The sequence below is a fragment of the Misgurnus anguillicaudatus genome, chromosome 19, assembly GCF_027580225.2.
Source record: "Misgurnus anguillicaudatus chromosome 19, ASM2758022v2, whole genome shotgun sequence".
Lineage (NCBI taxonomy): Eukaryota > Metazoa > Chordata > Actinopteri > Cypriniformes > Cobitidae > Misgurnus > Misgurnus anguillicaudatus.
Genome location: NC_073355.2, coordinates 52,331,586 through 52,355,779, shown reverse-complemented (window position 1 = coordinate 52,355,779; position 24,194 = coordinate 52,331,586). Strand labels below are relative to the sequence as shown.

General features: G+C 37.2%; 2 protein-coding genes across 5 annotated transcripts; one reads left to right on the top strand and one right to left on the bottom strand.

Moving 5' to 3' along the window:
* Positions 1 to 327: 327 nt before the first annotated feature.
* On the top strand, positions 328 to 4,739 carry LOC129436842 (tumor necrosis factor receptor superfamily member 17-like). 2 transcript variants are annotated; one of them, XM_055195108.2, is made up of 3 exons: positions 328 to 1,276; positions 1,391 to 1,567; positions 2,173 to 4,739. In XM_055195108.2, exons 1-3 carry the CDS (start codon positions 1,180 to 1,182, stop codon positions 2,379 to 2,381), a joined length of 483 nt encoding a protein of 160 aa, XP_055051083.1. In that variant the 5' UTR covers positions 328 to 1,179; the 3' UTR covers positions 2,382 to 4,739. The 2 variants fall into 2 exon arrangements, with proteins under 2 accessions (XP_055051083.1, XP_055051084.1); XM_055195109.2 differs by having other exon boundaries at positions 337 to 1,276; positions 2,176 to 4,739.
* Positions 4,740 to 5,689: 950 nt separating this feature from the next.
* Positions 5,690 to 23,881, bottom strand: gucy2ca (guanylate cyclase 2Ca). Of its 3 annotated transcripts, none has more exons than XM_073857844.1 (27): positions 23,372 to 23,881; positions 19,748 to 19,860; positions 19,580 to 19,647; positions 19,187 to 19,405; positions 18,824 to 18,942; positions 18,591 to 18,687; positions 18,403 to 18,517; positions 17,220 to 17,358; positions 17,060 to 17,142; positions 16,857 to 16,968; positions 16,699 to 16,780; positions 16,467 to 16,569; positions 16,322 to 16,384; positions 16,092 to 16,163; positions 14,550 to 14,653; positions 14,367 to 14,454; positions 13,498 to 13,630; positions 13,292 to 13,429; positions 13,103 to 13,191; positions 8,445 to 8,536; positions 8,207 to 8,365; positions 7,933 to 8,125; positions 7,618 to 7,792; positions 7,314 to 7,412; positions 6,342 to 6,436; positions 6,065 to 6,141; positions 5,690 to 5,960 (listed from the first exon to the last, which is right to left on the bottom strand). In XM_073857844.1, exons 1-27 carry the CDS (start codon positions 23,562 to 23,564, stop codon positions 5,786 to 5,788), a joined length of 3,195 nt encoding a protein of 1,064 aa, XP_073713945.1. In that variant the 5' UTR covers positions 23,565 to 23,881; the 3' UTR covers positions 5,690 to 5,785. The 3 variants fall into 3 exon arrangements, with proteins under 3 accessions (XP_073713945.1, XP_073713944.1, XP_073713946.1); XM_073857843.1 differs by having other exon boundaries at positions 16,857 to 16,972; positions 17,061 to 17,142; XM_073857845.1 differs by lacking the exon at positions 23,372 to 23,881 and having other exon boundaries at positions 16,857 to 16,972; positions 17,061 to 17,142; positions 19,580 to 19,642; positions 19,748 to 19,851.
* Between the last annotated feature and the right edge of the window lie 313 nt (positions 23,882 to 24,194).

Sequence of the window (24,194 nt, the reverse complement as noted above, 5' to 3'; positions counted from 1 at the left end):
TGCCCCTGAAATGTTGCCCATTTTGAAATATATGATAAAGGTTAAAGGGGACATATCATGAAAATCTGAATTTTCCATAAGTGCTTTAATTGCGCCCCAACCTAGAAAATGTGAAAAGATCAACCCAGTAGTTTAGTTTTGGTAAACCATTCTCTGCAAACATGTGAAATAATAGCTCATTGAAATTTGGTTCCCCTTGTGATGTCAGAAGGGGATCTTATTATAATAATACCGCCCCTTAATCTGCACTATCCAACCACAACAATTACATTTAGTGCAGAAAGAGAAAATAATTTATAGCACAATTGACTTTCAATTTCAACAAACCACCATTATGGTGATCAGTGTTTGCATTAGCACCAGCTCATTTGCACTTTAAAGGACACACACAAAAAACAGCACATTTTTGCTCACAAGTGTTAAATTTAACATGTTATAATAAATTATCTATATGATATTTTGAGCTAAAACTTCATATACAGGGACACCAAATATTTATTTAACATCTTAAAAAATCTATTAAATGTCCCCTTTAAAACGAAATATATTTAATTAAGCTTTAGTTTCTACACAATGTATCTAAAACATATTTTTGGCCAAAGAAATTGATTTTTTTGCACTGCTTTGCAAACTTTTTATACTAGAAGCAGCATTGTGTTTTATATTCACTGTTTTTTTACATAGATGCTTTAATCTGAAGGGAATACAGTGTATTCAGATCAGTTTGTGGGTGTTCACTGAGAATTAAACCATGACCTTTTGAACTACTAATGTGATGATCCACACGTTGAGCTACAGGAACTGTTTTGTATATTTAGTTTCATGCCTTGCTTTTTGCAATAACTCTCTTCAGAGTTGAGTTATATTTGTTTTTATTTGTGCTAGTCTTTACTGCTTTGATTTTCAGTTTTACTTTTAAAGCATTTAAGTAAAAACTCTCATCTCTCTCTCTCTCTCTCACTATCATTATCTCTCTGTGTCTCTCTCTCTTCTGACTCTGTCTCTCTCTAGAGACTCAGTGATTCATTCTTTCCTACCTTACAAATGAAGAAGTGAAACATTCTTGCGTTCCTCTCACCTCCCCTAATCTATCTCTCTCTCTATCAGTCTCTCTTTCTTTTTCAGTCTCTCTGTCTGTCAGTGTTTATTTAAGAGTTGTCACAGTTATTGTCTGTAGTGATGGAGAGAGGATCATGTGCTTCTGGTTCTTTCTGGGATTCTTTAACCAAACAGTGCATATCTCACACATCTTATGAGCTGAGATCATCCATCACCGGTGAGTGACCTTCACATCATCATCTCATCTTCATTATTATGAGCAGAAGCTCAGATCAGAAGAAGCAGCAGTCGAGTAGTTGAGTGATTGTCGATGATGATTGTGTTTCTCTAGATGTTCCTACAGCTGTCGTGAAGTCGGTGTTGAGCGGCAGAGATGCAGGAGAGTCGTGGAGCGCCGTCGGTCTCAGTGTGTGGATCTGTGTTGGGCTGGTGGTGACTGGATCACTGCTGGTGCTCATCTTCTGGTTCATCATCTACAAACATCACAGCAGGACCTCACAGAACACAGGTACAACACACAAACACCTTTAAACGACACAACTAACAACTGTACTGTTATAATTGATAACACACATGATGAACACAACAGAAAGAGTTTCTCTTCCTCATGTACCCCACATGAGGACCTTGGAGGGTCTACAGGGACGCCCCCATTTCTCCCACACACATGCACACACCCACGCATGCACACACACACCAACACACATGCACACACAAACACGCACACAGACACACACACATCCGCAGATCTTCAGCTCAGAGGAAGGACACAACGACACTCTTGTGCTAAATTTATCTTGAAGAGTTTTTAGGTTGACAGTGAGTTCTTCATCATCATCATCATCATCATCAGTGATTCTTTAGCAGATTTTCCTCTCATGTCTGTCTCGCTGCTGTCAATCATTCATTTCTTTTGATTCTAAGCTTCTGTAGCTTATTTAGTTGATGTTGTGTTAATATCAAGTCATGTAGGTTTCTCAGTGAACACACACACGCTGCTGCTGCTGCTGATGATGATGATGATGATGATGATGATGCTGATGTGTATCTGCTGTAAGTGTGTGGAGTGTATAAATGTAATGTTGTTGTGTAATAAAGAGTTTATCTGTCCAGCAGGTCAGAAGGACGATTACACTGCAGTGACATCACAACAGGAAGTTCTGCATCTCAACGGCCAGCTACAGGAAGTGTCCATCACTGAGGCGACGTGTGGGCGGAGCCTGTGTAATGGATGGGCGGAGCATGTTCTACCACTCCCTGCAACCGAGTTGGGAGATTCTGCCCTCGTTACCACTAAAACTGGACAACCTGTTGAGGTTTGACTAAAACTAATGAAATAGATTCAAGATCAGATTCAAGATCAGAAAGTTTTTAGTTTATGACGTATTTACTATTATATGACAACATAAAGTTTTACTGTAAATAAACCAAAAATAATGGCTCTTAAAAATCGGTTTTGTCTTCCTGCCAAACAGAGAAAGACTAATGGTTTAATAAATAGCGAATGATGGCTTGCATTCATCAATTGAATGCCTTGATGCTATTGGAGTCTTTTATGACTGTGATTCTCAAATCTGTTTCTAGTGATCCACTGCACGTGTGTTTTGTATGTTTCTCTCTTATTTAACACACCAGACTCGTCATGAACTCAACTCAGTAGCTGCATTTCAATTACCCTTTAAAGGTGCATTGTGTGATTTTTAGAAGGATCTCTTGACAGGAATGCAAAATAATATACAAAACTATATTATCAGGAGTGAATAAAGACCTTTTTATAATGAGCCGTTATGTTTTTATTACCTTAGAATGAGACTTTTATCTACATACACAAGGGTCCCCTAACGTAGAAGTCGCCATTTTGTGTCACCATGTTTCAACAAAAGCCCTTAACGGACAAACTTTTTTACTAAGTTGTCTCTGACTATGACATTTTTGTCCGGTGGGGGCTACCGTAGTTTCTCTATGTGTTTCAAAAGTGAGGGGTGAGCAGCGGACTGAGCCGTTGGTTGCGATTCGCAACCTCACCACTAGATGCCGCTCAAATTTACACACTGCACCTTTGAAAATACCCTAGAATGTAGAACTGTATTTATAGATAAATAATAAGAGTTGTGTACATGGTAAGGACATATCGTGAGCCTCAAACATGTTTTGTTTCTCCTTTTTATGTAAACCTCGTGCATGCAAAATACTGCTGGAAAACAGACCGCTCACAACATAACACCAACTGTGACGTTACAGCCCAGATGTACACCCACAACATTACATTAATTACAATGTTGTTACATGTTAAAAACAAAGTTGTTATTGTTGAGTTAGCGGCATATGCTAGTTAATGCTATATGCTAGTTAATGCTATATACTAGCGTTTAGCCTGAAGTTCTACTATTGACTTTACAGTTACGTTTTGCAGGTCCATACTGAAAAAAACACAAATGTATCAGTTTAACATCCATTAACAATCTCCAAACAATTGATTATACCTCAAAATCTTCATCTGATACAGACTCAAACATAAGATCTGTTTACACACACACACAGAGCTACTGAAGGAGAAACAGCCAATCAGAGCAGAGCTCAACATTATTATTCATGACCCTTTCAGATAAGGTAATAATAGACCATTTCATTATAAAGACAAATCCTAGGGTTGTAAATGGACATGAAAAACTGACTCTGGATCATTTTTGCTCTTAATAAAGCCACAAACCTTCTATATCAGAGAACAATTTAACAGATCATTACAATGCATTCTTTGGCACCTTTAAATTGTTAAATATGGCCAATAGAAACACGTCAATTTTGCGAAAACTCCCATATAACCCCAAAAGGTTTTTACACTCATCTGAGGTGGTTTCTCACGCAAATCAGAAAATGTGTATTTCACAAAACTGTAATGGAAACATTTTTAGGTCACCTGATGTAAGTTAATCATATAATTATTATTTGAAGATGGCATGGTAAGAACTAAAACCTCTCAGAAACACCTCAATATGTGTCTGCTCCCAACTATAAGAGGCTTTAAGTGTCAATAATGTTTGAATAACACTCTTACATCTCTTTTGATTTAAAATAATCTACTATTACCTTCAAGAAACACCTAGACATTGCCGCTCCTAAGTATAAGGGGCTTCACATTATATGGCATAAATGTTTGCATAATACTCTTACATCTCCTTCGGTTAATAATAATGTGGTGGATGTGATATCAGTAAACCTACCAACATCAGTCGACGTGATGTTTGAAATGAGTTATCATGAGAGGAAAAACTTTGTTTCAGTCGCACATCATCATTTCATGGAAATGGCATTGTCGACATTAGAAACTGATGCTAAAGTTTTGCTCTAATCTGCAATGAAAACACAGTCTGGAGTATTAGATAAGAGAGATAAACACAATACAGATCAGTGAATCATTACAAACAATCAAGCTCTTAAATGAAGCTTTATACGGCTGTGACGTCACATGAAATCTTTTGGATTTAGTAGCTCTTTTATTTCATATACAGTAACAGGCACTGTTTATAAATATGTTTCTTAGATATTTTATATCAACTCAATTCGGATGTGATTCAGATCTGCTGCATTTTGAAAAGCAACATTTTCTTCTGTATATTTTGGGGAGATGTCCAGTGTTTGGTTATGTGTCATATTTTCTCACATTTTAATGTTAATTTCTTATGTTTATCTATTAATTTGTCAGTTTGGTTAATAAATAATTTTATAAACAAAATAAGTCTTGTTCTTTTATTTTGTGTCTATATAAGTGTGAAAAATGAGTTATGATACATCACACACAGTACAGTATGAAAGATAATATATACACATACAAATATTTCTAAAAATGATTGATTATATAATGTTTTAAATCAAATATTAAGAACACAGAAAAAACACAATAAACATCACTTCATCAGGGTTCCCACACTTTGGTATCCCCTCAAATTCAAGGACTTCATGTAGGGACACATTTCAAATGAGTGTAAGGTTACATCGTGTTATCTTGTAAGATACATTGTTACAATTTTTATTTGTCAAACACAACTATAAGCATTTTGGTATGAATGAAAATTTGCATACAGAAGATATATAAGCATGTAAAACTAACAGTTTAGCATGTGCGCTAAAATTTATATGACGTCATCCTAAACTACACGGGGAATAATATGGATTTTTTTCCTGAAAACTTACTGAACAAAATAGATTCAAGCACTTTCCGTCACCTGTATCCATGTATGTTTCTTTTCAAAAACCTTCTAGGGCCTTGAATTGTTTTTCCCAGATTCACAAACGTTCAAGGATCTCTGTGGGAACCCTGCTTCATACAGTTTAATAAACATTGTGTATGTCTGTTAGGGCCGCATAACAACTAATCGCGACCAATCGTGTTTGCAGAATAAAAGTCTCTGTTTACATCATATATGTGCGTGTACTGTGTACAATAACTATGTACACATAAAAACACACATGCATGTATATATCCAAGAAATATTTTTAATATTATATATAAATATGAATACTTAATATATACATATACTTTATTTCTTAAAATTATACATGCATGTGTGTACTCATATACACAGAATCACTATACACAATACACACACATATATATGATTCAAAAAAAAATATTCTGCAAACGATTAGTCGCGATTAGTTGTTATGCAGCCCTAGTATCTTTGTGTGATACAGGTGTGTGTTTGTGTGTAGTACAGGTGTGTGTGTGTTACATGTGTATATTGGGGTCAGTCAGATGCAGGTATTCAGGTTGGTTGTCACCGCTGTGTCTCTGTGTTCTGCGCTGTCGCGTGGAGAGAGTTTTTCTTCGCTCATTTCCGCGGGTGGCCAATGTGGAAATGATCCGCTCAGCCAGATCCTGCTGCAAACGCTGGAAATTCTCTCTGGAGGGAGAGACAGACAGAGAGAGATTGTACGTGTATGTTTCAGTGTTTTTACTGATGTATTATTGATGAATTAGATCTGTGTTTGTTGATGTTTCTCTTACGCTGTAGGTGGAGTTGGCAGATTGTATTTCTGTCCTGTGACTCCAGTCAACCAATAGGTCATCTCCTTTCCTTTACCCTAAACACACACACACAAATCTGTGGTCAGTCTGTCATTTTAACCAGTATTTCTCTAGTGTATACTACATACACAGAATATGTAAACAAAATGTACAGCATACAACATGTATTAAATTGTAAGAAGTATACAGTGTGCATAATAGAGTTTACAGTATGCAGTATGCAGTTCATATCTATGAGTGCAGTGCAGTGTTTTACCTTCAGGTAAGTTTCTCCTCTGTTTTCACACTCAAACTGACAGTCGGTCCTCTGCAGGATTTCAATGGTGGACTGACTCACATGAATCCTTAGAGCTGAAAAAACATTCATCACTTTACCTGTACGTGTGTGTGCGCGTGTTTGCGTACATGTTTGTGTGCATGCGTGTGTGTGCGTGTGTGTTTGCGTGTCTGTGTTTTCATGCGTGCATGTAAACGTGCATGCGTGTGTTTGTGTGTGCGTGCATGTGTGTGTTTGCATGCATGTTTGTGTGCGTGCATGTGTTTGTGTGCATGCATGCATGCATGTGTTTGTGTGCATGTTTGCGTGCGTGCATGTGTTTGTGTGCATGCATGTTTGCATGTGTGCATGTCTGTGTTTGTGTGCGTGTGTGCATGTTTGCATGTCTGTGTGCGTGTGTTTGCGTGCATGCATGCCTGTGTTTGCGTGTGTGCATGCATGTTTGCGTGTGTGCATGCATGTGTTTGATTGTTTGAGTTTGTGTGTTTGCGTGCATGTAAACGTGCATGTGTGTGTTTGTGTGCGTGCATGTGTGTGTTTGCATGCATGTTTGTGTGCGTGCATGTGTTTGTGTGCATGCATGCATGTGTGTGCATGTGTTTGTGTGCATGTTTGCGTGCGTGCATGTGTTTGTGTGCATGCATGTTTGCATGCGTGCATGTCTGTGTTTGTGTGCGTGTGTGCATGTTTGCATGTCTGTGTGCGTGTGTTTGCGTGCATTCATGCCTGTGTTTGCGTGTGTGCATGCATGTTTGCGTGTGTGCATGCATGTCTGCGTGTTTGCATGTGTGTGTTTGCATGCATGTTTGCGTCTGTGCATGTTTTTGTGTGCATGCCAGTGTTTGCATGAATGTTTGCATGTGTGCATGTCTGTGTTTGTGTGCGTGTGTTTACGTGCATGCATGCGTGTGTTTGTGCGTGTGTGTGCGCGTGTGTGTTTGTGCGACTTACGTAGTCCTGTAGACTCCATACGTGATGCTGTGTTGACTGTATCTCCAAACAGACAATACCGTGGCATCTTATTCCCCACAACACCTGCAGCACAAGGACCTACATCCACAAATCCACACGCACATAAACACACACAGATGCACACAAACACATACAGTAACATGAACCTTGCAAATTGTTTAAAAAATATATAATTAAGGTTTGTATTTATTTGTCTGGCAGAAGACAAATGAATAACAACTGATACCAACTGATAATTTACCATTTACATATCAAAGGTTTACACACGTGTGCGTGCATGTACCTGAATGGATTCCGATCCGGATCCACAGTGGGATTCCCGGCAGGTGTCTCAGTTGAAATGTTCCCATAAACTCTAAAATGTCGAGAGCCATGAGACAAACGTCCACAGCGTGTCTGTTCCCGTTACGATTCGGCAGTCCAGATGCAACCATGTAAGCATCTCCGATCGTCTCCACCTGACACATCAGTACAATCATTACTCTTCTCAGACACACCATCACAGTACTGACGGAGATCTGAGGTTTCAAACTAAACCGTGATGATCATCACTGAATGATTGTCTGAACATCTGTAAGATCAGAGAACATCTTCACACCTTATAGACGTCGTGATGATCCAGAATGCTGTCAAATTTCTTGTAGATATCGTTCAGCATGTCCACCACCTCCATAGGTGTGCTGTGATGACAGAGGGTGGTGAAGCCCACGATATCACTGAAGTAGATGGTGACTTCATCAAAGAGTTCAGGCTCAACACGACCCGTCTCCTTCAATGACCGAACCACAGGCCTGTGTGTGTATGAGACTTTTAATAAATATATTTACTGCATAATTTTCTAAAGTAAATATATCTGTGTGTGTGTGTCTAACCCGGGCAGCAGCATACAGTTGAGTTGATCAGCTCGATCTCTCTCAGCTTTATACAGAGCCGTTCTCTCCTCCACCAAGTGCTCCAGGTTTCTGGAATACATCTGCAGTCGACGGATCAGATTATCCATGTAGCTGGCATTGGCCTGGTTATGAAGATTACTGCAAAACACAATGACAGACAACATTAGTGGACTATCACAAACACACAACAGTGTGTACATCTGCTTCAGACACAAACCTGAAGATCTTCCCCAGAGCTCCTTCAATCCTCTTAAAGTCCGGTCTCTTCTCTGGATCCTCTTCCCAACAGCTTTTGATCAGGACAAACAGCTACACACAAACACACACACGTTATTATGTGAAAACAATGTAAATGTGTGTATTTTTGAAGTCAGATGCAGTGGCGGCTGTTGCTAAATTGTTTTGGGGGCGCAACAAACGTTTTACATTCAGATAACCGAATATATTTTTGCCAGACATTTAGTGTCCGTATGGGGCGTATACACTAAATGCGAATTCAACGAATTGCATGAGTAGATTACATACAAAGTCAATAAAAAGACGCGAAAAGATGCAAACTCGCGCAGGGCGATGGAAATGACGCAAAGTGGTTTCTCACTCTAGATTACTCACGGGATTTATCTTTGTGTCATGCAAAATTTTTTCAATAATTTTGATTTTAATATTTTTAACTTGCGCAAAGACATGTTTGAAGCGAATAGCGTGTGTTATCGCAGCAATCTCGCCCCCCAATTTGCGTAATTCGCTTTGCCCCGTGTGAGTTTGCGTCTGTTTGTGTCTTTTTTATTGATTTTGTATCTACGTTTGGTGTGTAGCCCCCTTACGCAAATCATCCTGAGGGTGGCGCTCTGAGATTGACTTGTAGGCTCTAAAATTAGCTCACTTCTGGGCCAGTCACACCAAAAGCGTTTATGGCAGTTGCAGGCACCTTTTTTGAATGATATTCTATGGGCAGGGAGCGTTTGTGCGCTGTTTATGCGTGCCGAACGCCTTGCAGTTTTTGCCGCAGCACATGCCTTTGAAGGAGCGCTGTGAGAGCGGAGAAGAGCCCGACATCATTCGCGTCTTTCCATTGTCCAATCGAATGAGGAGAGAGGCGGGCCTTACGTTGTGGTGAGGGAAGTTTACAGTTGCTTTGAAGAACCGGACACCACTCGCTCACTCTCTTCTGCGTGTTTGTGCACCTCTCACCCTCAAACAAGGTCAGAGCAAGTGCCCTCTTTTTAAAGTTTCTGCTAATATGTCAGTTAACAGCAAAAGAGCGCACGCTTCAATATTTGACTGACAAGACAGCTGACTCTGTGGTTGCTTAGCAATATGAAAAGTCGCGTCGCACTGCTCTTTTTTTTTAAAAGGCAGTGCGTCGCGCCTTGCGTTTGCAAGCGTTTAAAGCGCTTTTGGTGTGACTGGCCCCTTATGCTGCATACACACCAAACGTGAAGCATTGCGTTCTTCAGTATAGATTACTTGCGGGATTTTACTTTGTGTCATGTACATTTTTTGCTTGAGTTTAACCCTCTGGGGTCCGACCATTTTGGGACACTGTCAGAGGTTCTGACATGCTCTTACATTTGGTCTTTTTTCAGTTGCTTTAAAACATAATAATGGCAAGTGTCTCATACCACTGTGTTCAGCACAAACTGGGCTAAAATATTATATGAGCTACATGTATGTACATGTTTGTATTTTTGAGAGAAAAAGGTTTATGCGTGGTTTTTAAAAAAGTTAAAATTTTAAGTCACTGATATAAGTCCACAAAACCCATACTAAACATGTTTTAACAAGACTTTCCTAAACAGAATCTAGTAGTCTAGAGTTTTTTCTTTAAAATGATGTGAAAATCATCCTGCCTACTCATTCACATAAACCAATATATTGATTTAGAAATTGTAAGACACTTTTTGTTTAGAGGGGCCGTATGCGAGAAGGATTGATTGACAGCTAGCAAACAAAGGCTCGCATAATGAGCTGCATAATGAGCTGCATAATAATGAGGCAGGAGGGAACTACAGTAAAGAATGTGAGGACAAATGAACATGTTTGTTTGAGGTTTATTAAGAAGTTAACAATATAATCAAAATAGAAATGAAGGTCAGTAGGACCCTATTCAAAAACTTAACTTGTATAAGAAACTGATAAACAACAGAGCTGTAAACTTCATGTGGCTCATGTTACCATACAACTTTATGTCCAAAAAGTGTGAATATGTTTTTCCACTTCATAGTTTTGTACTGATGAGAGGGATGCAGACCTGTAAGAGAGTTATGAACAGCTGTTAGCATAAATTGTCCACAGAAATACCCTTACATACATAACTGATGGGTAAATGATAGCACTTGTAACGGTGGTCGCCTAAACTCAATATACTCAATATACTGTATATATTAAAAAAAACTTGGCCTAGGCGGGTTTCGAACCCGGGTCTACCACGTGGCGGCCTAACGCACTACCGCTGCGCCACCATTTGGTCACGTGATTGGCGTCTTTCACACACCTAGGTAGACTGGCCAAGGTAAATTTATAATTTAAAAAGAAAAGGCGAGTCTCCGTGTAAACAACGCGGAGCTCATAATAAAACGGTGTCGCGTGTAAAGCGCAATGTATGGAATGCGTTGCATGTAAACAATATCATATTACAGCAGATCCCCCAGTGCAGCATTACGCAAAGTTGCCACGAAGGATACGAAAGTGTCTATACAGCATGTAACAATGAAATCCGCCATTACGTGATCACGCGTAACGTACTCGTTTGTAAATAAGCATGTAAACATGGAATCACATTAACCTACAGCACACACTTAAAAGACACAGCAGTGCAGCATTAACTTACTCAAAGTTGCCATGAAGGATACGAAAGTGAATAACTGTGTCTAACACTGTACAGCAAACAATGAAATCCGCCATTACGTGATCACGCGTAAGTTACTCGTTTGTAACGTTAAACAATGCGAACGTTTTTCAATCCGAAGCGTGCAGTCTGTTGAGGTTGCTTATGTAGGCTGAACTGCACAAGCCATAACATATTACATGATAGCAAATATAAATGAAGACATATGACTTACAGTTTCTTCAGGAATATATCCGCCTCCATTGCGCCTTCCATTGTTCGTCTTCTTAGGTAACGTTAAAGATAAACGCTTCTCTTCCTCAATGTCCAGACATAAATGAAGATATTCCTCACGTGTGTGTATAAAGTTTATAATCCAAACATGCGCTAAAGTCTTTAAATCTTATCAAACATTACGCTTTGCTGGTTTGAACAGCTCGTCTCTTCATTACCATGTCAACAGCGTGTGGGCGTTACCGCATTAAAGATAATGAGCTCAGCCAGGGAAAACGGTACTCTCTTTACTTCAATGCAGATTATATAAACAGGAAATATTTGTTTTTGATAATAATTAGTTTGTTTAAAAGTAGACATTTCAGGCTTTCTTTGGATATGTGTATTATGTTTGTGTGACGAGTATTCGCGGAGTTTCAACTAATTTTTGTAACGTGATTTGAGAGACAGCTGGCGGAGACAGAAATGTCTGAATGAGCACCCTGTTTATTTTCTTAATTTGACAAAAACACAAAGATCTGTTGTTATTGTGAATGTACACTAATTAAAGAGGACCCATCAGAGTTTCAAATGATGTCAAACACGTAAGTGTTTGATTATTAATGATGGAGTATTTTAAGTTGATTCTGCTATGATAAGGAGAAAACACGTCAAAACGCGTCCCCGCGTTTTTGGACCCCTGGGGGTTAACTTGTGCAAATACGCATTTGAGGCGAATAGCGTGTGTTTTTACGGCAATCTCACCAACAACATTGGCATCTATTCACGTCTTTGATTTGACTTTGTATGTAATCTACTAGCACAAATCAGTGAGTTTCTGTTTGGTGTGTACGCCCCATTATACACATCATAATGTAGCTGTCAGGATGTTGTATTACACTAGTTCATTGTGACAGGGTTCTGACAGTACCATGTTTTCTGTGGGAATTATTTATAATCAGGCCACGTGTTTTCCTCGTCTCGTCTCTTTTACCACGCTCCCTTGTTGTCCTCATTCATCATTATTGTTTAACTCCCCTCACCTGTCCTTCCCTTGTTATTTTGTTTAGTTGCTCCCTATTTAATCCCCTTGTATTCAAGACAAGATCCTGACAGTAGCATTATTGTATTTGAATATTAATTTAAAATGTTATGAGTTGTGGAAAACTCAGTAGAGTTAAACATAGTTACAGAAATTCTCAGAACAAATAACTAAAATAAGCGAGTGCATGAGGAACTATGCCTGCGTCACGTCGTGAAAATTGCACCCCTATCTTTTGGTCCAGAATATAGCAGTTTGGGCAACAGAGATCAGGGCCTTTATTTATAAAATGCTGTGTAAAAAACATCCTACATTTGATCTTATGATTATTATCAAAAATGCGTGTGATGCATAAACCGAATGTACGCGCAAAAACGTGTGTACCCCTTTCAAATCTATAAATCGCAAATGATCTTGAACTTGTGCGCAGCTGAGCAGTTTCAGATCTCCGCCTTTAAACGATGCCTAATTAATGTCATAGACATATAAAAGAGCGTTGTCAATGTTTAAATCTTTTACGAGCAGCAAGAATGGCTTATTTTTCCAAAAACCTTCAGTAGTCGGACAAGCAAAAGTAAAACGCTAAGCACTTTTCCACGTCAAAGACAGTTTTTATAAATATGGGCTTTTCCCTGGATTTTTCAAATTTTACCAATCAGCGTAGTCAAATCTGGGGCCTCATTTATAAAGCGTGCGTACGCACGCTTTATAAATGAGGCCCCAGATTTGACTACGCTGATTGGTAAAATTTGAAAAATCCACGGATTATATTGATCTCATGACATCTCTGTACCTCAGCTTCAGTCTCTCCGACAGACTCAAAACTGAGATCGGGTCTGAAGACGTTTGGTCCTCTGGGGTTCTGTACACGATAGATCTTCTCTAGAGGAGAACCAAGAGTCAGACAGAGACAGTGTTTGTGTGTGTTTAGTGTCATCATGTCAAATAATCAATCCCATAAGCTGTATGTGTGTGTTTGTACCTGCAGTATCTGAACAACAGCTGGTGTAGAAGGTGCTTTTCCTCAGGATGATCTCTTGTGAGATGATGGCAAAACTATAAACATCACCCTTCTGAGAGATTCCCTGAAGCCTCATGTGTTCAGGAGACGTCCACAGATCTTAAAGAAAGAAAAGATCAACTTATTTCTGTTGTTAAACTTCATTGTGTGCTGATGAATCTACAAACCTTTCCCTGGTGTGAGGATCGTATTACAGCCAAAGTCTGTGATTTTAACCACCATGCGATTGTCCACCACACAGTTTGTAGATTTTAGTCGGCCGTGAACTTCAACATTACTGGAGTGAAGGTAAGACATCCCCTGATATAAAACATCACAGAGAGAAAGACACAATCACAACAACATTAAAACACAACACAACTACTACACAACACAGATGAACTTTCAGATATTGCATTAATTTTTATCCCTGATTAAGTTCAAACACACACAAAAAAACGCTATCTCACAAGAATTCGTACATATTTTATGAGTTGGCTAATTTGTATTAATTCATATGACCACATTCGTAAGTTTTGGTACGATTTGCCTTGACCCCTGTGACGTTGGGGTTAGGGGCGGGGTTACACTGCAAAAAATGACTTTCTTACTTGAAAATAAGTCGATTTATATACAAAAATATAGAAATTAAGGGAATTTGTTATTAAAACAAGCAAAATTATCTGCCAATGGGGTGAGGAAATTTTGCTTAAATTAAGTGTTTAAGAAAAAAGAAAACTTATTTTTAGATTTTTTTCTTAAATTGTTTATTTTTTGTCTAAAAACTAGACTTATTTTCTTAGGTAATTTTGCTCAAGAACTTTTATATATTTCTACTGAAAACAAGACAAAAATACAAAGTAAGAAAGTCATTTTTTGCAGTGTAGGTTTTCAGTTTCGCTGTTGTTGTTTTTTTACGAAAATCGTAAAATTTTGCATGATTAACTTCGTATGAATTGATACGAAGTAGCAAACTTGTAAAATATGTACAATTTCTCGTGAGTTCTGGCTGCACACACACACACACACACACACACACACACACACACAAACACACCTTTGCGATGTCGTACATGACTGAGATTTTAAACTCCAGATCCATGAAGCTCTCGTCTGGATATGAGATTTTGTCGTTCAGCACAAACTGAAACCACAGACACACACAGATGAGATTTGTTAGATGGGTTGTGTTATTTTATTAAGAGTATTGTTGTGTTATATAGTGAATAACGTCACAAACCTGAGTGATCCTCGCTCACAAAACTCAAATACTCCAAACACACCGCAGTCAAACTTCACCGTCCCGTAGAATTTAGTCAGATTATAATAATCTATACGCAACAACTGAGAGAAAGACAAAACACACCGACATAATCACACAATAATAATGACATCATTCACCTTACATTTAATAAAAACTATTGTCAGCTGCACCATTTTTAATGATTTCCACAAAAGTTTTATTCCGTCCAGAAAATGTTTTTCTTTAAATATATAAACATACAATATGTAAGGAATAATTGACGACGGGCCATTGAATTATAAGAAAATAATGCACACCAAGGTGGTAATGCGGCACGACGCGAAGCGGAGGTGTGCATTATTTTCAAATAATTCAAAGGACCGGAGTCAATTATTCCGCTTATACCACGGTTACCACAAACATTGCTCTGGTGCCTATTTTTAAGACATTTGAAAAGATAGGTGTGCGGTTTACAGAAAAATAATCAACACCCATAGAACATTTCTCAGCCAATCAGAATGCAGCATGCAACAGACCCGTGGTATAAATCAAATGAAAGAACAGACTCTCTGCTTTCAAAAAACATTTCTCAAATATGGGTAAGTTGGGTAAAATGGGCAATGATCAAAACATACACAGAGTTTTTACTGTTTTTGGATCAGTGGATGCTTTAATGTTTTATAAGTTGTGTAAGAGTGACACCTAGTGGATATTAGTGGAAATATGGATTGCAGTAAAAACTTGTCATTGGCAGGGAAGTGTTTTCTCTTACTTGACGAGATAATTTGTCAATGGCGGGGAAAGAGTCAATACTAATTCATGTTAGCATCATGCTAACTTCATGCTAAAATCAGTGCATTTTTCTAAAGGACTTTTGTTAGAGATCAGATTCAGAACAAAGATTACAGTTTTTTACAGACGCTAGGACACATTTCTCAATATTTTGGTCAATTTTGCAAAACTCTTCACACAGTGAGCACAACAGAAGTTTATGTGGGCTAAACTGAGGTTAAATTATTTTTGCTTTGGCAAAAAATGCATTCAATAACTACATCTCTATAATTTCATGAATTCTTTTCTCACTCAGACAGGGTTTTTTTTGTTGTTGTTTTTCTCCTAGGGGGTTTTTCATCCCGGGGAGGCACCTGAAGTGTTTTGGTAGTTGTAGTGCATTTTGAATGTGAAATAAATTGCTTTGCCAAGCTGAAAGTTGGTTAGGAGAACTGTGTGAAGAGTTTTGCAAAAGTGACCCAAGCACTGAGAAACGTGTCCCAGCATCTGTAAAAAACTGCAAAACATACGCAGAGTTTTTACTGTGATTTATAAGTTGTGTAAGAGTGCCACCTAGTGGCCTATTAAGGATTTCTGTAAAAACTCGTCATTAGTAGGGAAGCGTTTTCTCTTAATTGATGAGATGTGTGTGTGTGTGTGTGTGTGTGTGTGTGTGTGTGTGTGTGTGTGTGTGTGTGTGTGTGTGTGTGTGTGTGTGTGTGTGTGTGTGTGTGTGTGTGTGTGTGTGTGTGTGTGTGAGTATTTTACAGCATTGAGTTCAATCCGCTGATCCTCAGAGAAATTCCCATCCGTGTTCTTCAGTTCCTTCAGTATGACCGGCTGGAAATAGACACAAACACACACACATTACACAAAATACACCTTACACAGCTTGCATGTTAAACACAACACATCACACGTGTTACACAAACATTACACACCTTGATGTCAAAAAACATGCACACACACTATTATCACATACTGCACACACACACAACCTTTTTGTCATAACGACCCTTGTGTATCTGAATGCTGTTGTCTCCTTTCTTATCTTCATCAATCTACAACACAAACACACACATCAGCTGTCATAAAACACACAAAGAGGGAGAGAGAGAGAGAGAGAGAGAGAGAGAGCTTAACTCTGAGACTGATATGATTTCTCTCTTTATCATCTAAAGGTGTGATGAGCGCTGGATTGATATGAGACCATTTCTTCTGATTGTATCTCACTCTTCTGTTCTGTCTGTGAAACACAACAACAACAACACTTCAATCACACAATCACATTATTTCTACACAACATCACAATCTTAAAACTCTTTGTGCTTCTTCAAATGTAATACTTTTTTATATGCAACATCAAACTGAATACCTGTATAGTACGAAAGCGATACCGGTCGCCATGACGACACTGAGGCCGAGCACTATCATGATGATGTTCTGAGCCTGCATACCTGAAACCACACCAGCATCACTTTACAAATCAAATCATTTTAACTTAAAAACGACATAAAGAGTGAGATTAAATACCGTGAGATGGTTTATCACTGGGCAGACGAGATCCGGCCCACGGCAGGTCTGGATTACTGTGATTCGTCTTAGTTTGGTTAACAGACGTGTCGAATACAAACAGTGTTTTATACTGAGGACAAACACAAGAGTTTTATGTCACACTCACACATATAGAAAGATATGAAACTGAATATTTCATGAGAAACACTTGAGGGTCTCACTTGGTTTGTGCCGGATGTATAAACAACAGACAGATTGAGATCTCTGTCTCCACTAGCATCTAATACATAATGTCCACCTACACCTGTAACACACACAGATCAGATCAGATCAGATGAGATGTTTCTGAATCATCATCTGTAATGTGTTTGTGTTTCTTACCATCAAACACTATGTTTCTGAATGGATTCTGTATGACGCTGCTGGTTGAATGATGTTTAATGGAGAGTAGATTTTCTCTCATCACTTGACCAAAGAGAAGCACGGCATCATGATAACCCACCACATAATCATTCAAAGCCTGCAGGAGCGAGACATTAACTCATCACACATTTATCTAACAATCATGTTACAGTTTTTTTACAGACGCTAGGACACATTTCTCAATACTTATTTTGCAAAACTCTTCACACAGTTCTCCTAACCAACTTTCAGCTTGGCAAAGCAGTTCATTTCACATTCAAAATGCACTACAACTACCAAAACACTTTATTCAGGTCTCAAATCAACTCATTCTTCCAGAACACTAAGGTTGACAGCCGACAAACACACTTTGTCACCCACAAAACTATGACCTAAAAAACACTAACAACATGTAGCATTATGCTGTCTTAATCAGTTTTGTGTCCTGTTATTGTTTTGAACATCAGTTTAACAGTTTTGAAAACAGTATGTAAGCATGTGCAAATTGGCCTGTACGTACAAAGACTTTTGGCAATTGTTGCGTCTGAGTGAGAAAAGAATTCATGAAATTTGAGAGATGTAGTCATTGAATGCATTTTGTGCCAAAGCAATGATAATTGATCCTCAGTTTAGCCCAAATAGACTTCTGTTCTGCTCACTGTGTGAAGAGTTTTGCAAAAGTGACCGAAATATTGAGAAATGTGTCCTAGCATCTGTAAAAAACTGCAACAAAATAACACCAGCAGACAGATATATATAAACCTCTTTCTAACAGGTAACTTATTAGACAACTCATATGAGTTATATTAAAATAATCACTTGTGAGTTTTAGTGCATACACTGTAAAATGGTCAGAAATTACCTCAAGCTGTCACTGGAGCAGTGCCCTTTAAAAAGCTCATAAAATCTACCATTTAGGTACATATATGTATACATTTGGTACCAATATCTACCTCTGAGGTACTATTATGCACTCTTATAGTTTTGATCCTGACCCAGTGACAGCTACTGTTTGTTTTTTGTCTGACAGTGAGTGTACTCAAATGTCTTGATCATCTAATCTACCTAAAGTCAGATGTATGAAGTTCATTTATATTTCAGGTATCAGAAGTCTTTAACATATATGAATTAATGCAAGTAAACCCAATAAAGTGTTGAGTACCGTTGTGTTTAGTTTCCAGAAGTTGTCGCTGGAGTAATTCCTAAAGCTGTGCGTGGTGATGACCAACACATCTCTCATGTGTGCATAACTGGAGATGTTTGTGTGATATCCTTCACTGAAATATACAAAACAACTCTGAGGACCGATGATGATGATGATGAAAATGATCTCTCATCAGATACACTTACTTGTAGAGATCGATGAGAATGAAGACCACATCTGGAGGAACATGATTGCTGACCTTAATAGCCAGAACATCATCTGGTGTCCCACACAGAATAAAAACTACACAAACACACAACATCAGCTCTGATTAAACATATTACTTATGTTACCATTGCAATCCAATGTTTTTGATGGGTGCAGTGGTAAACAGTGTTGGTAAAAATGAGATAACTCCAGTAGATGTGAAGTCACTCACTGTTACTGTGTCGGTTTGGGTCGCCCAGTGCATCTTTGAGTTCATCTGGAGTCCTCAGCATATCTCTGGATATGTTAGAGGCGAACTGAGCTGATGGAGCTTCAAGAGCATTGATATACCTGACAGACAGACAGACAGACAGACAGACAGACAGACAGACAGACAGACATTGGACATCTCATTGTGTGTGTTTACTTGCATGTTTGTGTGTGCATTTATATATGCATGTGTGTGTGCGTGCATTTGGGCGTGTGTATTAATGTGCATGCATGCTTGTGTAAGTGTTCGTGCATGTGTGCGTGTGTGCACGTGTGTGCGTTTGTTAAGTGTATTTGTCTTGTTTATGTGTGCGTCTGTGTGTACCAGAAGCACTCCTCAGTGTTATTGGGTTTTTTATAGATGTACGCTGTTTTCCACTCAGGTTTCAGATTAGTGAAGGATTCGTTCCAGAAGTGAACGAAGAAGTCTGAGATCTTTCGAGCTGGAGGCAGCAGACGCGTGAGTTTCTCTTTATAATCACACGACAAACCAAAACTCCCAGCAGAGATGATGGGGACGGTTAGAGTCAGACCCACCTCTTGACTGACAGATAGAGAGACAAACTGTATGAAAACCAGATTTACACCACACTGAAAAGTGTTGAATAATTCTTCTCGGTGTTTTGCGAGTCTATAATCACACACAGCATATAAGACTAAAGTTAATAATTTAAGACTCGGCCATTAAAAGCCACGTTATGCATAATATGTGACTTACTCCACCAGCTGGAAAGTTGCATATGTACAGGACGGGCCGAGCATAACACAACCCAGCTCACTGCTGTTCTGAAGGACAAAATATCCATCATTACACATCACTGCTGCAGGCCATTAAAACCATTAAAACCAGAAGACGTCCTTCAGTGTGAAACAGAGCAGAACTTACATAAAGTGATTTAAGGATCTCTACAGCTTCACATGTACTGCTGCCGCATCCACGCCGTCTATAATGAGTCGTATTAAAACCACTGAAGAGAACCTTCATCTTGAATTCTAAACCTGCAGTGGAAATACACAACATTATACACACAAACAACACAACATTATACACACAAACAACACAACATTATACACAAACAATAACAAGTCCTCTCTAAATAACACCTTTAGGTCATTTCAATCAAAGTATATATGAAGAGTTTTGTGCAAAACTAGATAACTCTGTTTTTAACATTTTTGTTTATTATAATGTTATCATGTTATTATTTTGTTTTACGGTGCTACTTAGCTGTATTTTTTAAGTTATGAAGGTTTAAATCAAAACAAACCAACTGCAGTTGAATTGATATTAATTGGAATGCACAACCAAAAAAACAAGATTTCTAAAAAAAAAATGGAGTTATCTCGTTTTGCAACGAAACTCTTCATATAAACGTTAATCTGAATTTATATTGTTTCACTTATAATATAACAAAAACAAACCTAAGATCTGTTTTAACCAGTGTTGGGTGTAACTAGTTACTAAGTATTTAGTCACTGTAATTTAATAACTTTTCCTTGAAAAAGTTAAGTAAGGGATTCCTCAGTAATTTAATTCGAGTAACTTCTGATGTAAATGAACTAAATACCGTGTATGGACTGTAGACAAAATATATATAATTAATAATCCAACACAATTCCTACCAATATTTAACAACTACTTTACTAAGTATTAATAAGCAGTATTTAGGAGTACACTGAAAAAATGATTCATTGAATTTAATCAATTTCTCAAGGCAAGTGGTTGCAATCAATCCACTCAAGCTACATTTAAACAAAAAAGATTAGTAACGTAAAATAAAATATAAAACTTTTGTTTAAATGTAGCTTAAACAAATTGATTGCAACCACCCACCCCAAAAAAATTCATTAAATTCAATGAATATTTTTTTTTAGTGTATATAGAGGCAAAAATAGTTAATTAATAGTGAAAATTAAAAAGTGTGAGCAGAAAAGTTGATGAACTTTTATATGGTTTATTCCAGCCATTTCAAGCCTATATTTGTATCATTTACTAAATAGGATTTAGACATTAAATATATATATATATATTTTTTTTTTTTTGGAAAGAGTCATTTGTACAGTAATAAGATAACTAGTTATTAATGAATTTTTTGAGTAACTTACCCAACAATGGTTTTAACTCAGATTTATATGTTGGTGCATTTTTTTCAAAATCATTTTTCAAAGTGATTATTATTGTTACTAAGTTGCATCATTAAACGCATTAATAATAGTTAACATATTTATTAGTTTACAAAAATATATGAATCAATAAGTAATTATATTTTCAATATATTTTTAAATAGTCACTTATTAAAAATTTATTGCTAAATAAATAGAACTTTGATTTATATATTTTCATAAATTTTCATATGTAAGCAGAATTATGCAAAACAATGCTATAATGTTTTAACAATGAGTCTTATCTGTTGTAAAGACATTCAAATCAAATTTATTTCTGTAGCACTTTTCACAATTTAGCATCAGCTTTACAGTAAAGCCTGTATGTATAAAACATATGGGATGAAATGTATAGGATATATGCTATAGTTAAACTACACTTAGATTAGCCCTTTAACTGCCAGCTCAACCAAACGGTTGAGCACATTTTGAGTCCCTATATTTTATTGAGATGAGTACCTAACTTAACTTAAGCTGATTGAGCCATCTCTACTATTTGTGTAAGATATGTTTTGCCAAAAAAATACACTAGATATCAATGTATCAATCAACAGCACTTGTCACAACACATCTTGTTATGTGGTTTTTTGAAATTAAAAAATCCCTTCTGTTTTATGAACTGTTCTTGTTGAAATTTTGCAAGGAAACCATATTTTTTTGACATATTACACTGTAAGAGCCCTAACTTTACAAAATTATGTTACTTGGTGCCATGAAAAAACTTTTATATGTTTTGAATAATTTTTCAAAAACATGCTCAACCAAACGGTTGATTTGTCACTTAATGGTAAAAGTAAAAAAGCTAGGGTAATGTTTTCAGATCATCCATTTCTGCAGTCAGAGTGAACTATTTGCTATGAAATATACATTTCTGATCATTCACAGCTATGAATATGACACAGCTATTGTTATTTCTTATTTAATATATTGAGATCATTTCTTAAGTATGTATTTTTGCCACTTCTGGATATTTTTTTGAAATAACTATAATGAATTCATATAATTAATGTATGGAAATCATAATTACTCATTAATTAATCAACAATTACTTCTTAAATGATGTTTTAAATTGTTTGAAGGATTGTTTGCAACGTTGACGTACTCTACACAGCATTGCTGGTTTAAAAATAAATGTTAAAGGGGCCATGCCACATGACTTTTTTAAGATGTCAAATAAATCCTTGGTGTCCCCAGAGCACATATGTGATGTTTTAGCTCAAAATATCATATAAATAATTTATTGTAGCATGTTAAAATTGCCACTTTGTAGGTGTGTGCAAAAATGTGCAGTTTTGGGTGTGTCATTTAAAATGCAAATGAGCGGATGAAGTGCAAACACCAATCACAATGATGGTGGTTTGTTGAAATTGAAACTTAGTTGTGCTGTGAATTATTTTCTCTGTCTCTCCCTCTCTGGATTAAAACACTGGAAATGGCAGTGCTGTGGTTGGATAGTGCAGATTAAGGGGTGGTATTATTATAATAAGGGCTCCTTCTGACATCACAAGGGAAGCCAAATTTCAATTACCTATTTTTTCACATGCTTACAGAGAATGGTTTACCAAAACTAAGTTACTGGGTTGATCTTTCTCACATTTGCTAGGTTGATAGAAGCACTGGGCACCCAATCATAGCACTTAAACATGGAAAATCTCAGATTTTCATGCCGTGACCCCTTTAATTTATCTAAAAAAAAAGACAAAAAAATTATTTTGCACTACCAAACTTGACAGTGTGTTTCTTAAATCATAAAAAACTAATATGCCATTGTATTACTATCTTTTGCATTCTTTTATTTTAGGTTTTAAATGCAGAAAGTCCTTATTTTTGTTAATTTTGGTCATTTTTATTGCAAAAAAACATGAAAACATGTCATGTCCTGCGTAAAATGAAAACCTGAAATATTTTAATATGTTATACTTCAATAAATAAAGAAGATTTAATTTACAAAACCATTTTATTTGGATTATGTTTGTAAAAAATTAGTATTATAGTTCATATTTTCTAATTTCCATAGTATGTGTTTGAATTCCTTTAAGTGACATATCAACCGTTTGGTAGAGGCCGATTTTTAAAAAATTATGGGATGTGTTGAAAAAAAAGACATTGATTGTGTTAAGTGGTGACATAAGGAGATAAGAAATGCAAACAAAATTTTTTTCAAATGCCTTTTTCTTGGTGTGGCAGTTAAAGGGTTAGAATAGAAGTACTAAAGGTGTATTATCTAAAACATTTTCCTGTATAATGTCTTTTTATAGATCCACAGTGACACATGTAAGTGATACTCAAGGACACACAGGCCAACCTGACATCATTACAAAGTCAAAACTCAGATATATTCACAGACCTGCAGCCACGTTCTTCTCATTTTCCACTCGGAGGGCTTTATCCACCACATCCTGAACAAACTTCAGACTCCACGGTGAACCTTCATCCTCCAGAAGAACCACGTTTAACGTCACCGAAGAGTTTCTGCAAGCTAAAACATCAAAGCCAGAGACACCGAGCAGAGAGCTGAAGCAGAAGAAGAAACACAACATCACGTCCACCGACAACGATCGTCCTTACAAACAATCTCCTGGATTTAATGACCACGTCATCGCAGACGATCATAAATCTGCATCTTAATCCTTCAACAAGCAAAAATACCACCGATGATTTGAGATCAGATGAATGTGAATCCTACATGACTGTATAGTGGAAGTTCAGTGGACGCGTGTTTAGAAAAGAAACCTGAAGAGGAAACGTGTGGTCAGGTGTGTCAGGTGTGTGTTAATGAACAACCAACACCAAACAAAAAAAAACATCAACCTGACCTGAGAGAAAACTTTCACTCAATCTCTTTCTGCTTTCACACGTCTGATCTAAATCTCTCAATAAATGTCATACAGACTACAGATTTTATCAGACACTACATAAACTGTATTACAACATGATCATCAGAAATAATTTCCTCATCCTTTATATACTTATATACACAGATTTTTGTTTCTTTCCTTATTGTTTTTTTTTTTTTGGTGATCACAGAGCTTCGTCCTAAAAGCTTTGAATTGTTAGTGAAAGTTGTGGACGACCACAGACCAAAGGTCTCACAGGGCTGTAAAAACACTGAATGTCTATGAGATAAACTCTACGTGTGCGCTATAAAAGCAGACAGATTGTGTGTCTGT

Bases quoted from the DNA above. Each gene is read 5' to 3' on its own strand.
- LOC129436842 (XM_055195108.2), top strand. From the start codon at position 1,180: ATGGAGAGAGGATCATGTGCTTCTGGTTCTTTCTGGGATTCTTTAACC. The intron at 1,277-1,390 runs GTGAGTGACCTT...GTGTTTCTCTAG, and splicing joins GCTGAGATCATCCATCACCG to ATGTTCCTACAGCTGTCGTG. The intron at 1,568-2,172 runs GTACAACACACA...TTATCTGTCCAG, and splicing joins CAGGACCTCACAGAACACAG to CAGGTCAGAAGGACGATTAC.
- gucy2ca (XM_073857843.1), bottom strand. From the start codon at position 23,564: ATGTTGTGTTTCTTCTTCTGCTTCAGCTCTCTGCTCGGTGTCTCTGGC. The intron at 18,688-18,823 runs GTGAGTGACTTC...GTGTTTGTGTAG, and splicing joins CCCAAACCGACACAGTAACA to TTTTTATTCTGTGTGGGACA. The intron at 17,359-18,402 runs GTACTCAACACT...TCGCTCCTGCAG, and splicing joins TCTGGAAACTAAACACAACG to GCTTTGAATGATTATGTGGT.